This window comes from Dasypus novemcinctus, chromosome 3, assembly GCF_030445035.2.
Source record: "Dasypus novemcinctus isolate mDasNov1 chromosome 3, mDasNov1.1.hap2, whole genome shotgun sequence".
NCBI classification, from domain to species: domain Eukaryota; kingdom Metazoa; phylum Chordata; class Mammalia; order Cingulata; family Dasypodidae; genus Dasypus; species Dasypus novemcinctus.
The window spans coordinates 14,078,331-14,094,797 of NC_080675.1; the positions used below are offsets into that span (position 1 = coordinate 14,078,331).

The following is a 16,467-nucleotide window of genomic DNA, read 5'->3' on the forward strand; positions in this document are numbered from 1 at the left end:
TCTTGAAGGACCTCAAAATCATTCTATACCTTCTGTATATGGGCTGTTTTTCCTAGCTGACAGAGAAAACTTGCTCCTTTCAGAGTCATATAAATTACTGGGTATACAGCTGTTAGGAAAAGATAGCAAAGGCCTTGGTGTTGGACCAAGGCAATCCCTGTTTCTGCTTTGGTTGCTGTGGGTATCACTGCTCCAGCCCAAGATGTTCTGCCAGGTCTTAGTTACTCCTGACACTAGCCCAAATGAGGGTGGTAAAGCCCATGGACCAGGGAGAAGCTTCCTTCTGGGGACAGCCTTTCCAGGCCTCTATTCCTATTCTTCCACTGATTACTTCAGGAGGATCTTATTCTGAAGTTATGGGTCAGGATGAAGTATTTTGAGTGTGATCTCTGGGGATAAAGGTGGCAGGGTGAGAGTTCCATTCAGGTTTTCACAGTACAGCCAGATAGGTCCTTTATTCACCGTATTCCAGGAATTGGTCCTCAGCTTTAAATGTCCAGAAACTGCATTTTTCAAAATACCTCAAGAGCATATCTCTAAGATGTAGTTCATCTAGGTCAGGCTAGAATTAACATAAGCTCAGACCTCTCAGAACAAAAGACTTCTGGGAAGCAGATATGGATGGCTTACGTGATTGAGCTCCCACCTACCACACAGTAAGTCCTGGGTTCAGTTTCTGGTGCCTCCTGGAGAAAATGAGCAAGACAGTGAGCTGGCACAGTGAGCTGATGCAACAAGATGATACAACAAGGAGACACAGAGGAAACACAATGAGAGAGAGGACAAAGCAGGGAACAGTGGTGGCTCAAGCGATTGAGCGCCTCTATCCTACATGAGGGGACCCAGGTTCGGTTTTGGTGCCTCCTAAAAGAGATGAGCAGACAGAACACACAGCTAATGGACACAGAAGCAGACAGTGAATGCAAACAACGAAGTGGGGTGAATAAATAAAAATAAAAAGTCTTAAAAAAAAAAATACACCTGTGATGGGTTGCCTCCTTTGCTTTCCAATATTAGTTTATATTGTTTAATACCTGTAAATTAAGTGGTATTATTACCAATTTAGAGATACGGAAAGTCAGGTCTTAATTAATCCTTTTCTGGTAATCCTCTATAGATTCTTCCTGCATCAGGTGTCTTCTGCCTTCAAGCCATCCAGTGATCTCTCTAAAACATACACTGCTGCTTCTTTCCTATGCTGTGCTTTGTGTCAATAGTTCCCCATTGTGTTCTGAATAAAGACTAGATGCCTTCATATGGTATTTGAGTCTTTTTTTTTTTTTTTAATAGGAGGTACTGGGGATTTAACACGGGACCTTATACATAAGAAGCAGGCTCTCAACCACTTTACATCCACTGTCTCAAGTCTTTTTCATCTGGCTCCTACCCAGACACACAGACATGCATGCACTCCTTAGGCCTTAGACACATTTTTTTCTTTTTTTAAGATTTATTTATTTATTTAATCCCCCCCCCCCTTGTCTGTTCTCTGTGTCTATTTGCTGCGTCTTGTTTCTTTGTCCCCTTCTGTTGTTGTCAGAGGCACGGAAAGTATGGGCGGCACCATTCCTGGGCAGGCTGCACTTCCTTTCGCGCTGGGCTACTCTCCTTACGGGTGCACTCCTTGCGCGTGGGGCTCCCCTATGCGGGGGACACCCTTGCGTGGCAGGGCACTCCTTGCGCGCATCAGCACTGCACATGGGCCAGCTCCACACGGGTCAAGGAGGCCTGGGGTTTGAACCGCGGACTTCCCATGTGGTAGACGGACACCCTACCCACTGGGCCAAGTCCGTTTCCCTTAGACACATTTTATTCAATACTCATGATCTATATTATTTCACCTGGAAAGGAGATTTCCTTAGATGAATAAATTTTGAACTTTTACCATAAAGCTTTACATTTTTTAATGGCTTTTTTTTTTTAATTTTTAAAATTTATTGAAGTATATCCCTCACACATAAACATACATAAACAACTAATGTATATTAATAGTTGTGAAAATGCAAAACAAACATACATAGCATCATACAGGACTCTCATAACTCACCCTACCACCAACCTTGTATTGTTGTTAAACATTTTAAACTAATGGTTAAAGAGCTTTGTCAAAATATTACTACTAATCAAAGTATTTTCCCCCAACCCACCCTATTGTTATTATCTTTATATCTTTTATATATGAACATACATAAACACTAAGTGTATAGTAAGAGTTGTGGACTTAGAAAGCAAGCATGCATAACATTATACAGAGGTCCCATACATCAACCCTCCACTAACACCTTGCATTGTCTTGAGACATTTGTTACAGATTATGAAAGAATACTGTCAAAATCTTACTACTAATTATAGTCCTTATCTTACATCTGGTGTATTTTTCCCGCAACCCACTCTATTATTTTTTTACACTTTTTTAAATTAAAGTTAATAGATCACAAAGAACATTACATTAAAAAACATAAGCTTTTCCCATATAACCCACTCCCCACCCCCTACCCAATCATTTTTGTAAATTGTATTTTTTTGAAGATATATACAACACAAATATTATTTTTAAAATATATTTTTTATGAAAGAAGTTGTAAGCTTATAAAACAATCTTGCACATGTGCAGAATTACCAAACAGCATCCAACTATCAACATACCACACTGTGGTGGAACATTTTTACAGGTAAAATAATATCATCTGATTGTTACCACATCCATAGGGTACAGTTGGCATGCATTCTCCATACTGCCCCATTATCAGCACAGTACATCTTTGGCGTAGATGCAAGCATATTACATTATTACTGCTAACCACAGTACATAGGTCCCTCAAGTTGTATTTTTCCCATGCTTCTCTACATTCCCATCACCCAGTGGTAATGATGTACATTTGCTCTAGCTCACAAAGGACACTCTAGCATCTGTACTGTCAACCACAGTTCTCATCCACCTCTTGGTTTACTGTGCTATTCAGTTCCTAGATTATTCTCTAGCATCTTGTCAGTTGGTATTTACGTCCCTAGACTGCCATTTTCAGCCACATCCCCATTTACAAACTAGCTGTTACTATTTGTTACCATCCACTCTATACATTTCCACACTTTTGTGTTAAAGGGAATTAAAACTTCTACATACATTAAACATCAGTGGTCCATCTCAGTCGTCCTCTTATCTTCTTTAAGAATCCACCACCTACCAACAGGGCTTGAAGATATTTTCGTACAATTTCTTCTAGTAGCTTTATGGTTCTTGCTTTTCTATTTAGGTTTTTGATCCATTTAGAGTTAATTTTTGGATAAGATGTGAGATAGGAGTCCTCTTTCCTTCTTTTGGTTATGGATATCCAGTTCTTTCAGCACCATGTGTTGAATGGACTGTTCTGCCCGAGCTGTGTGGGTTTAACAGGCTAGTCAAAAATACCATACATGTGAGGGTCTGTTTCTGAACCATCAGTTTGGTTCCATTGGTCTATGTGTCTGTCTTTATGCCAATAGTACCATGCTGTTTTTACCACTGTAAAAGTGGTAAAGTAATATAGCTAAGTAATATAATTTAAAGTCTGGAGATAAGAGTTCACTTTTACTTTTTAAGATGTTTCTGGGTATTCAGGACCTCTTACTCCTTCAAATATATTTGATAATTGTGTTTTCAATTTTGTAAAAAAAGATGGTGGAATTTTTATTGGGATTGCATTGAATCTGTGTATCAATTTGAGTAGAATTGACATGTTTATGATATTTAGTTTTCCAACCAATGAGCATGGAATGTTCTTTCAGTTATTTAGGCCTTTTAAAATTTCTTTTAACATTGAGTTGCAGTTTTCTGAAAACAAGTGCTTTACATCATTGGTTAAGTTTATTCCTATTTGAGTTTTATCTGTCATATTTTATTTTCCCCACTCTTTTGACACTTTTGGTTGCTTTTATGGATATAAACTTTATTTCTAGACTCTCTAACAGGCCTTTCTCTCTTGTCTTGTCTTTTCAGGCTCTAGCATTTCCTGAAAATCTGGTCTCTTGGTTAGAAATTCTGTCCGTTTCTGTTTATCTGTGAATATTCTAATCTCACCCTCATTTTTGAAAGACAGTCTTGCCGGATATAAGATTCTTGGCTGGAAGTTTTTGTCTTATAGCATCTTAAATATATCATACCACTGTCTTCTTGCCTCTCTGGTTTCTGGTGAGAAATCAGCACTTAATCTTATTGGGGATCCCTTCTATGTTGTGCATTGCTTTTCTCTTGCTATGCTCAGAATTCTCTCTTTGTCTTTGGCATTTGACATTCTGATTAGTTTTTGTCTCGGAGTTTTTCTATTTGGTTTTTTTTTTTTTGGATAGGGGTACATTGTGCTTCTTGGACATGGATATCTATGTCCTTCAATAGGGTTGGGAAATTTTCTACCTTATTTCTTCAAATATTCCTTCTGCCCCTTTTCCCTTCTCTTCTCCTTCTGGGACACCCATGACACATACGTTTGTACGTCTTTTGCTGTCTTTAAGTTCTGAGACCTAGTTCAGTTTTTTCCATTCTTCATCTCTTCTTTTGTATGTTCACATTCAGAGACCATTTCTTCAAGCTCACCAATCCTTCTGCCTCCTCAAATCTATTATAAGAGTCCATTGTCTTTTTTTTTTTTCAAAGATTTATTTTATATATTTCTCTCCCCCCCAACCCCCAGTTGTCTGTTCTCTGTGTCCATTTGCTGCGTGTTCTTTGTCTGCTTCTGTTGTCAGCGGCACGGGAACCTGTGTTTCTTTTTGTACGTCATCTTGCTGCGTCAGCTCTCCGTGTGTGCAGCACCATTCCCGGGAGGCTGAAATTTCTTTTGCTCTGGGTGGCTCTCCTTACAGGGCACACTCCTTGCGCGTGGGGCTCCCCTACGCGGGGGACATCCCTTGCACTCATCAGCACTGTGCGTGGGCCAGCTCCACACGGGTCAAGGAGGCCCGGGGTTTGAACCGTGGACCACCCATGTGGTGGGCAGATGCCCTATCCACTGGACCAAGTCTGCTTCTCTCCATTGTCTTTTAAATTTCATTTATTGTGCCTTTCATTCCCATAAGATCTGTTTTTCTGTGAATGCTTTCAAATTCTTCTTTGTGCTCATCCAGTGTCGTCTTAATATCCTTAATCTCTTTAGCCATCTCATTGAATTTATTAAGGAGATTTATTTGAACATCTATGATTAGTTCTCTCAACTCCTTTATGTCATCTAAAGGCTTATCTTATTCCTGTAACTGGGCATATCTTCCTGTTTCTTGGTGTGGACTGTAATTTTTTGTTGGTGTCTTGGCATCTGGCTTACTAGAGTATTTATTCTGGGTGTAATTTTTCTCTTTAGTTTAGGGCTTCCTGCCCTTTTTCCCTTGCTGCTTGTGTTGTAAGAGCCAAGGAAGTAGTTGACGCTGTAAGCTGTGGAGGCTCAAGCTGCCCTCATTGCCCCAGGGACCAGTGAAGCTTTTCCCAACTTTCTCCTTTGTCCAGGGGTAAGACAGAGTCACAGCTGTGTAGAATAATCCAAGTTGTGCAGGCCTAGACTGTAGTTGCCCAGTGAGACTGATGAGACTTCACACCCCTTTTTCCCCTGCCTGGGGCAGGGATGGAGCTGCAGGTGTAGGTAACAGGCTCTGCAGCACTGGTCCAAGAGTACTGCACTTGCCCCAGTAGACTTCTGATTTTCAATCTGTGCCATCCAAAGGTATCTGCATTTACCTCAATAGGCTAGTGCAGGGCCCGCCAGCCTCCTCCCTGCCAGAGGTGAGGCTGAAGCATAGGCTAGGGCTGCAGGCTGATCTAGGTGAAAGAAACTTGTTCCTCCTGTCACTGTGATTTTCGGTTCTGAGTTCCCCTCAGGCTGGGGGCAGATCAAAACGACGGCTACTAACCTCTTTCCAACATGGACAGATTCACACCCTAGCTGTTCCTAGGATTACACCTTAGCCAACTGAGTCTACTAATCAGTAGCCAAAATCAGTGGCCAACCATCTCCTCCTCCCCCATTTTGGGTAAATGAAGCTTCCAATTCCAGCACAGAACAGCTCCTGGGGCAGCTTATGCTTCCAAAGTAGGACAATTATCTGCCTCCACGGCTTCCTGGTAATTTCCCAGAGAGGCTAGCATGGGTCCCCTCAGGTTCCCCCTTGCTGGAGGTTGGCCTGGGGGCTTAGGCTAGAGCTGTGATCTGACCTGGATGGAAAGAAGCCAGTCCCCACCAGCACTGTGATTTTCAGTCCGCTCCTCTTCGCCTCATGCCAAGCATGGAGTTAAGTTGGCGGCTGCTGACCTCTGTCTGACTTGGACAGATTCAAACTTTAGCTTTTCTCAGGATTATACTTTAGCCTGCTAAATTTACTCATCTGTAGCTGAAGTTGGTGCCCAACCGTCTCTTCCTCCCCCGTTTTTGGGCAGTGCGGCTTTCAGTTCCAATCGCGGAACAGCTCCCAAGGCAGCTTCTGCCTCCAGTGGAGTATGGGCACTGGCCTCTGTGGCGTGGAGCACTCTACTTAGGAATCTTCTCTGCAGATGGGCAGTCTTCTCCTTCCATTCCTTCAAGAATATTGCAGGATGCTCTTCTGCTCTCCTAGAGCCCCCAAACAGGTGCTTCAGCTAGATTCAGATAGCTCTGGGTATTTACTAATTGCCCTGTAGCAGGAGTTGACTCTAGGAGCTCTTTACTCTCCTTTTTAATGGTTTTTTAATGCCAATATTTGTAATTTTTTTAGGAGTTACTGAGGATTAAACCCAAGACCTCATACATGGGAAGCAGGCATTCAACCACTGAGCTACATCTGCTCCCCAATGAGAGTTGGGTTAGTTGGTTTGTTTTGTTTTGCTTTGTTTTTAGGAGGTACCAGGGATCGAACCTGGGCCTCGTATATGGGAAGCGGGTGTTGCAACCACTGGAGCTATATCCGCTCCCCTATAAGTCATTTCTAATTCATATTTAAAAGTGTTGACCAAAATAAGCTTAAAGGCCTTTTCCAGCTGATTGCAACTTCCCTGCTTTAATAAACATGTTTAATGGAACATAATTTTGCCTGCCCTAGTGAGTTGCTGCTATCGTAAACATTATTGTTCTGTGCCGTAGGAATGGATAGGGTCTTTGGTGCTGGATGGAAGTCTTTTGCTTCTGTATTAGATGACTCTCAAGGGCCATATTGGTCTCGGTGGTGGGGGTTTTTCCCCTCCAGTCTGGTCTCATCTTTTAAAGATACCCTCAAAAGGCAGTGTGTCTTGCTGAGTCTTGAATTGTGTCTAAGAATAGAACTTGAAGATTTACAAAGAAACAAAGTAATCCTGGCTCCTTCACCTTGGGCAAGTTACCAATCTCTCAGCCTTAGATTCCTCATTAGTAAAAAAAGTTATTGGGAGAATTAAATGAGTTAATACATGTAAAAGCTCTTATAACAGAGTCTGGCATGTAGCAAACCTGCCATAAATATCATCATGTTAGGTAAAACATGCATTGCATATGAGAAGGAACATTTTTTTTTTTGAAAGATTTATTTTATTTATTTATTCCCCTGTCCCACCACTGCTTGTACTCACTGTCTGCTCTGTCCATTTGTTCCTCCGTGTCTGCTTGTCTTGTCTTCTCTTTAGGAGACACTGGGAACCAATCCTGGGACCTGCCGATGTGGGAGAGAGACACTCAGTTGCTTGAGCCACCACAGCTCCCTGGTTTGTTATGTCTCTCATTGTCTTTCCTCTGTGTCTCTTTTTTGTTGCATCATCTTGTGTCAGCTCTCTGCTCAAGCCAGCTCTCCACATGGGCCAGCTTTCCTTTACCAGGAGACACCAGGAACCAAACCTGGGACCTCCCATATGGTAGATGGGAGCCCAATCACTTAAGCCACATTCCCTTCCCAAGGACATTGTTTTTAACTGAAGTTTGTTCTCTTCTCTCTTGCCCTATGCTCCCCGTTTGTCTTTTTTTCCCCTTTCTAGGTGAACATATAATATAGAAATAACTCCATTCCTCATTTTTACTTCTCAAATTAAAGTCATATACAACTTTGTTGAATTATAGGGTCCTTGTTTTAGTCCCTTATTTTATAGTTGCAGAAAGTTAGGCCCATAGAAGTTCAGTATGATTTCCTCCGTAAATATGATGAACTAGTGACAGAGAGAACTCTATCTCAGATACCTTGATTCCCAGTGTTCTCGCTACTACATAAAGCAGTAAAGTGTTTTTATGGCAAAGATCAGCATTTTCCAAAGTGTGTTACACAAGTCTATTCCTTTAATGCTCTGTGGAGCAAAGATACTCCCTTAGATTATGCCAGATACTTCCTTTTGGAGGTTTACAATGCACTAAGGTTCGCAGTACACGTTGTTTGTTGTTGTAGTTGTTGTTTTTAAGTATTTCCCCCTCCCTCCTGTTTTTGCTGTCTGTGTCCATTTGCTGTGTGATCTTCTGTATCTGTTTCTCTTTTTGGTTTCTCATTTTTCCTCCTCTAGGCTTCACCGAGATTCAATCCTGGGGACCTCTGATGTGGAGAGAGTTTCCCTGTCATTTGCAATACCTCAGGTCCTGGTTTCTGCTGCGCTTCACCTTGACTCTCCCCTTCGTCTCTCTCTTGTTGCATCTTCATCTTGCCATGTGACTCACTTACACGGGCACTCGGCTCGCTGCGTGGGCACTCAGCTCACCACACAGGCACGCTTTCTCTTTTGTTTTTTTTCCTTTTTTACCAGGAGGCCCCAGAGATCGAACCCGGGTCCTCCCATATGGTAGGCAGAAGCCCTATCACTTGAGCCACATCTGCTTCCCCACAATGCATGTTAAAGGTAGTAAAATGTCCTAAAGTAAAGAAACCTTTGTGGCTTTGTTTAAATCTTGGGAAAACTTGGGAAAACTCTTTGGAAAATTCTAGCCTAGATTTGGGGGTGGGAATATGGGAAAGAGTAGGGTTTTTTTGTTGTTGTTGTTTAATTCCTCATGGTGTGGGTTATTCCCTATTGCATTCAGTTTTGTTCTGTTTCTTTCTTGTCTCTGCTGCAATCACTGAAGCTTATTTTAAGCCAGTCACATCATTGGATTGTGGTTGGCCATGTGAACTATAGACAGGGTTGCTCCTCAGAATGATGATTCTAGGGAAAACGGACTTTGGCCCAGTGGTTAGGGCGTCCGTCTACCACATGGGAGGTCCGCGGTTCAAACCCCGGGCCTCCTTGACCCGTGTGGAGCTGGCCATGCGCAGTGCTGATGCGCGCAAGGAGTGCCGTGCCACGCAAGGGTGTCCCCCGCGTGGGGGAGCCCCACGCGCAAGGAGTGCAAGGAGTGCGCCCGTGAGGAAAGCCGCCCAGCGTGAAAAGAAAGAGCAGCCTGCCCAGGAATGGCGCCGCCCACACTTCCCGTGCCGCTGACGACAACAGAAGCGGACAAAGAAACAAGACGCAGCAAATAGACACCAAGAACAGACAACCAGGGGAGGGGGGGAAATTAAATAAATAAATCTTTAAAAAAAAAAGATGATTCTAGAAAAAAGGATCTGTCAATCTTCTAGTCCCCCTTTTTCCTCTAGGCCTCTCCAAGCCCTTTAAGCCCTCCCTTTCCCTTTCCCCCTTAACCCTTTCCATCTTTCCACTTTTCCCCCTTTCCGCCTTTCTCCCTTTTTCCATCTTTCCTCCTTTCCCCCTTTCGCCCCTCCCATCTGGAAAGAAAACTTCCCTGGAGAGATTAGAATAATTGCCATTTCCAGCATCTCTAAAGGCAGTGGATTAGATTAAGAAATCAATAATATGGTACTGTGCTCCATTTGGCATAGATTTTTGGTTACCTGAGAAATAAATGAAAGTATTCCCTGATAATTTTGAGAAGAAATGCATAGTTTAAAAGTTTCCCAGTCTTCTCTTGAACATTTGTAGGTAGATATTTATGTGCATAGATAAATTTTCACATATCATTGTGAAAAAAGATTGGAGAAGACATAAAATGTTGAGTGGTTTTCTTAAACTTTAATTCCAAAGGTTATGCAGTGTCAGTCATGGAGATGAAAATAAAGTCCAAGAAACTTGACACAAGGTCTGTTTTCTAGCAGGTTTTTTGTGATAAGGTGTATATGTGTTTTTAATTCCTATTTGTTAAAACACTTCATCCTTCATTTTGAGGCTAGATGAAGTGCCTATTAATTGGTTTCCTAACAATTCCAATAATAGATTTTATTTTTTAAGATTTTTTTTTCTCTCCCCTTCCATCCTCCCCACCCCCATTTGTCTGCTGTGTGTCCATTCGTTGCATGTTCTTCTGTGACTGCTTCTATCCTTTTCAGCAGCACAGGGAATCTGTGTTTCTTTTTGTTGTGTCATCTTTCTTGTGTCAGCTCTCAGTGTGTGGTGCCATTCTTGGGAAGGCTGCACTTTCTTTGGCACTGGGTGGCTCTCCTTACAGAACGTACCCCTTGCACATGGGGCTCCCCTATGCGGGGGACATCCCTGCGTGGCAGGGCACTCCTTGCGCGCATCAGCACTGCGCATGGGCCAGCTCCACATGGGTCAAGGAGGCCCAGGGTTTGAACTGCAAACCTCTCATGTGGTAGGCAGACGCCCTATCCATTGGGCCAAGTCTGCTTCCCCCAATAATAGATTTTAAATTGTGTTTTCTCTTATTATCCCTCAGTATCCCTTTTAGACAGATCTATCCAGATGGTATAAGGGTTTAGAAGTATTCTTATTAACCCTGTTTTTTCTGTTAGGACCCAAAGTGTTTTTCCCCCCCCCTACTGCTAGCATCTCTGAGAGTTAAGGTTCTATGGTACAGAATTTAATCTATTTTTGTTAAAATTATTTCTTAATTATATGCTGCCCTGTCCATGTTAAGTCATATCATCAGGTAATAGAAAACAGTATTTTTGTTTCAGGGCTTTATGAAGAGGATGGATAAAACTTTCTGATTTCCTTGTGCTCACTCTATTTATAATAACATTTCAAAGTTACTATAGAACAGTTAGCCTAAAGATACCTAATTTTAACTGTCTACCTTTTGGTAAAATGCCCAATTATAAAGATTGAAGATCAATTTAAGCAGTTATATCTAAGGCAGAAAACAACCAATCAATCATCTGTTCTTTGTATGTATAGTACTAATATCAACCTAAGTGCTTGTAAAATAAACAGACTTAAAAGGGGGGGGGGGAGCACAGAGCAAGTTTGTTGAGCTAAAGTTGTATTAATGTAGGAACAGCACCAAAAGAGGTTTCTGCTCAGAAGTTTGAGTTGGACAAACAGCTTTTATGGCTGCTTGAGACAAAGGGAAGGTGTTGGGGGAATCAGGATAAAGGGGACATGATTTATGCTTGGTACATGCATCCATGTACTAACAGGGCTAGCTAGGGTTTATTCGAGCAGGGTCTCCTTGAGGCCCAGCTGGCTAATTAGCAAGCAAGATGTTAATGTAAGGTTGTGGCCATCAGCAGACCTTGCTAGTGTCAGCTTGAACACTGTTACAGTTCTTCCTCCCAGGCTGGGGTAGAGGGTTTTATCAGCACTGCAAAAGATTATTGGTATGTCAGCCTGCTTCAGTTAACCTCTGTTTCTTCTTTATAATTCCCTGGATAAAATGGAAACTCAAGCAAATCAAGATGGTTAGTAAAACCATTTATCCTTCCATTTTCACAGTGTATGTAGTACTGATAATCTCTTAAGCGTTTGTAAATTGTTTAGAACATTAGATTATAATGGCTGGTGGTTGGATTTTAAGGATTTTTAAAAAGTTAGAGCATTTTTTAAAGTCCAAATACTTTTCCTTGTGAATTAAAATACCCTTTCTATAACTGTATATTTAAGTTCATCTGACATGTTACTTCTTACTGTCTTTGAAAGTATGTAATTGGTACATTTTGTGCCCCAAATTGAAATTGACATGGATATATAAGTCAATTTTTAAAATTTCTTACATTTTCTGGTTATTGTGATTTTAACAGTATGTTATTATTTGCAAGTTAAATCAGTTTTTGGTAGCTGCTTTTTGTTAACTATGTGATTTGAGATATATTTGGAAAAACTATTAAAATTATTTTTGTTTCATATCAAGAAATGAATGAAAAGAGGCTGCTGGATCCAGGGTTGAAGGTTCATAAAGGCCTCTGGAATTATACTCTGAAGAATCAGCAGATGGAATGCCTGAGTGACTGAAGAAAATGGGTGCTAATGCATCTAACTATCCTCATTCATGTTCCCCGAGGGTAGGGGGAAATTCACAAGCCCAACAAACTTTTATAGGTAACTGTTTCTGTTTTTCTAACTTCATATTCTTTTGTGAATATAAATAGAATTTTGTTTTCAGTGGTCTTTGTTGGTGAAAAGTTATTATAGATAATAATGCTGTGGCATCTAGGTGTTGCCCCCAGGAGATATAGATCTGACTTAATATGATACTTATCCTTACCAATCTCTATAGCCCATACAATGCAGCCTTGATGTAGTTAAGAAAGAAGTGAAAGAAACATTTCCCAATTATATAAAAATAATCTTAATTTACAAATCTGTCTAGCTCTTATATCCTAAAAATTCATGATTAATATCTGCAGTCCTTGGGGGGAACAGACTTGGCCCAGTGGTTAGGGCGTCTGTCTACTACATGGGAGGTCCACGGTTCAAACCCCGGGCCTCCTTGACCCGTGTGGAGCTGGCCCACGCGCAGTGCTGATGTGCGCAAGGAGTGCCCTGCCATGCAGGGGTGTCCCCCGTGTAGGGGAGCCCCACGCACAAGGAGTGCACCCGTAAGGAGAGCCGCCCAGCGCGAAAGAAAGCTCAGCCTGCCCAGGAATGGCACCACCCACACTTCCGTGCCGCTGACGACAACAGAAGCGGACAAAGAAACAAGACGCAGCAAATAGACACAGAGAACAGACAACTGGGGGGGGGGGAATTAAGTAAAATAAATAAATCTTTAAAAACAAAACAAAACAAAAATATCTACAGTCCTTGATAGCCAGAGAAACAAGCGTTTTTTAATTCAAGTAATTCGCTATATTCGTCATTATTTCTTATTTAATATAAAATTTTGGGCTGTTCAAACTTTTTATCTTCCTTTATAAAAACAAAAGTCAGTTTCCTTTGTATGGTTCATGACTGTCTGCAAAATCTTTTATCATGAAATACATTAATGTTGAAAATGAATGTTAAAGAAAAAAGAAACATTTTCATTTGTTTCATTTCCTTCTTAGGAACATCATCCTATTCTCAGCAAGGCTATGGTTGTGAATCAAAATTGTATAGCCTTGACCATGGCCACGAGAAACCACAAGACAAAAAAAAGAGAACCTCTAGCCTTGCCACCCTCAAAAAGAAGTTTATTAAGCGTCGAAAATCTAATAGGTCTGCTGATCATGCCAAGCAGATGCGAGAACTTCTCTCTGGGTGGGATGTTAGAGATGTCAATGCATTAGTGGAGGAATATGAGGGAACTTCAGCCTTAAAGGAGCTTTCTCTACAAGCCAGTTTGGCTAGACCAGAAGCCCAGACATTGCAGAAAGATATGGCCGATCTTTATGAGTACAAGTATTGTACTGATGTAGACTTGATATTTCAAGAAACTTGTTTTCCTGTTCATCGGGCTATTTTGGCGGCAAGGTGTCCTTTTTTTAAAACACTGCTTTCTTCCTCACCCGAGTATGGAGCAGAGATAATAATGGATATCAATACAGCTGGTATAGATATGCCCATGTTTTCTGCTTTATTACACTACCTTTATACAGGAGAATTTGGAATGGAGGACTCAAGGTTTCAAAATGTCGATATCCTCGTTCAGCTTAGTGAAGAATTTGGAACACCAAATTCCCTTGATGTAGATATGCGTGGACTATTTGATTACATGTGTTATTATGATGTTGTCCTTAGTTTTTCTTCAGACTCTGAACTGGTTGAAGCTTTTGGCGGAAATCAAAACTGCTTAGATGAAGAACTGAAAGCTCACAAGGCTATTATTTCAGCCAGGTCCCCATTTTTTCGAAATTTATTACAAAGGAGAATACGGACCGGTGAAGAAATCACAGACCGAACTTTGAGAACTCCCACAAGAATTATACTAGATGAGTCCATTATACCAAAAAAATATGCAAAAGTTATATTACACTGTATGTATACGGACGTGGTGGACCTCTCAGTTTTGCACTGTAGTCCCTCTGTTGGGAGCCTCAGTGAAGTTCAGGCTCTCGTCGCAGGGAAGCCAAACATGACCAGGGCAGAAGAAGCCATGGAACTTTACCATATAGCACTCTTCTTGGAATTTAACATGCTTGCACAAGGTATGAAATTCTGATTTTAAAATTTGTTTTCCAAAATTACATATTTGTCTTCCAAATTGAAAACACAACTGACATGTATGATTTCAGTGTTTTGGATGTGACAGGGTAAGTTTTTTTTTTTAACTTGTAATTATGTCATCTGAGGCTGAAATGAAGGTCAGTATTATGAGGCTCTTCATTGAGTATTAAAACCAAGGATTCAAAACTAGTGACTAAACAGCAGTAGATGAACCTCTTTCCTCCATAATGGAATGTGATAGGTATGCTACCTAACACTCATCTATACCCTATCTTCACCCAAGCTTTGGATTAACCAGGTTGCCCAGATTTTAAGTTTATTCTTGATTTTGGGCTCTTTGAGTAACTTAGATTCTCATTTTTACATTTAGTGCCTTGTTGATGCTTAAAGGTGTAGAATAAGAAATATTCGTTTAAAAATGAAGGTAGTCACAATGAATACAAATTTATTTGAATTAGAGAATTGGGTAGGACTTCTGATTTAAATTTTAAAATGTCCTGTATCTTATTTTTAGACTCAACTTGTAAATCATGAATATCCTACAGTGAGTGACACAGTGAATGCTAGGGTTATGTGCTTTCTTCATTTAATTTAAACAAAAATTTAAGTAGGATAGCATATCTTTTGTGTTATAGGCTAATGAATACATGAAAGTTACATTAAAATAAGTATCTGTTAGTAAAAGCCAGAATCATAGCATTTCAGAGCTGGAAAGAGACCTTTTGTGGGAGAGCTAAGAGAGTTTACTGTTTTGACAGAATGCATACTGAGTTTTCTATGGTCTTATATAAAAACAAACTATATCACATGGGATTATTTGAGAAATTTAACTAATGCGTATTTGCTTAAAAAACACGTTCGAAGTTGCCGATTAGAATGGAATGTTAATGCTTTGGATAAAAAGACATGGATTTAAATAAGGAAAACTAAGGACATCTTTTTAAAATTTTTATTTATTTAAAGGAGGTCCCAGAGATTGAACCCAGGACCTCGTACATGGGAAGCAACCACTGATCTACATTTGCTCCCCAGTGAGGGTTGAGTTTTTTTGTTTATTTCATTTGTAGGATGTACGAAGGATCAAACCTGGGAACTAGTACATGGGAAGCAGGTGCTCAATCACTTGAGCTACATCCACTCCCCAAGCACATTTTTCGAACTTGAGAATAATGTGTATTTTATTGCTCAATCAACAAATTAATAGGGCTTTGAAGAAAATAAAGCCCCAATTAAATAACAATGTTAGTAGTAAAATGCAAAGAGTTAAAAAGAAGCATTGATAAACATGGGAGAGGAAAAGTTGAGATTTCTTTTACATAAGAATCTCTTCAAATTTTATTTTACCGTTATCTTTTCTAGTAATAGTACTAGGTTTGTTTTATTACCATAATCAAAATGTCATTAGGATATTTTCTTTACTTATTACTTTAAAATAAGAATCACTCTATTAATAATAGTAGAATATTTTGTTGTCAGACACAGGAAAATGTTATAAAAAATAACCTAATAGCTTCAGCTACCATAAAATGCCTCTGAAGAAAAATTTGAAGGTTGCAGTTTACCAAAAAAAAGGCATAATATTTTATTTTCTTGGATTGTTTTTACTTTTGACATATTTAAATAAGAAACAAAATTTTGCTGTTTTAAAAAATTGAGAAATCTTTAATATAATTTTATTTTGTTTTAAGTTTTTAATGAAAAGTAAAATTGTGGGCCTGCTCTTGCTTCTTTGGTAATAATTACTTGAGTTCTTTTATCCAAGTGAGCTAAAATTTTTTCATCATTTAGCTAGAAATTGTATTTAGTTCATTATACTTAAAGATATAAAACGTGTTACCTAAGTCTTGTTTACTTAAGAAGAAAAAGAACCTACAAATATTCTCTTAAGTTTGGGTATATATAGCTCTTCTTTTTCCTTTTGTTTTTAAAAAGGCAGGGTTTAGGGTTTTTTGTTTGTGTTTATGTAGGCCTTTTCTTTCCACCATACCCATGCTCATGTTAGGGTTCATAACAAACATAACTTTAACAGAATTTTTATCTCTTTTTTTCCATGAGAGAGAGATATTTGGTCACTTGGGGATATACTTTATATCATAAATCTTAAGAGCTCATGTTCTGGAAGAGAGATTGGATTTGAATTCTTCTCTACTGTGTCTTAATTTGTTTGACCTTAAGCAAGTCACTGAACTTCTCTAGACCTTCGTTTCTCA

General features: G+C 39.9%; 1 protein-coding gene across 1 annotated transcript in view; it reads left to right on the top strand.

Moving 5' to 3' along the window:
* BTBD7 (BTB domain containing 7) overlaps positions 1-16,467 on the top strand; it is a 94,327-nt gene that overhangs the window by 25,510 nt on the left and 52,350 nt on the right. Inside the window, exons 2-3 of the mRNA XM_058292356.2 lie at positions 12,024-12,211; positions 13,159-14,238. Of these exons, the coding sequence (XP_058148339.1) occupies positions 12,130-12,211; positions 13,159-14,238 (1,162 nt within the window). The 5' untranslated portion in view covers positions 12,024-12,129. The remainder of the gene's footprint in view (positions 1-12,023; positions 12,212-13,158; positions 14,239-16,467) is intronic.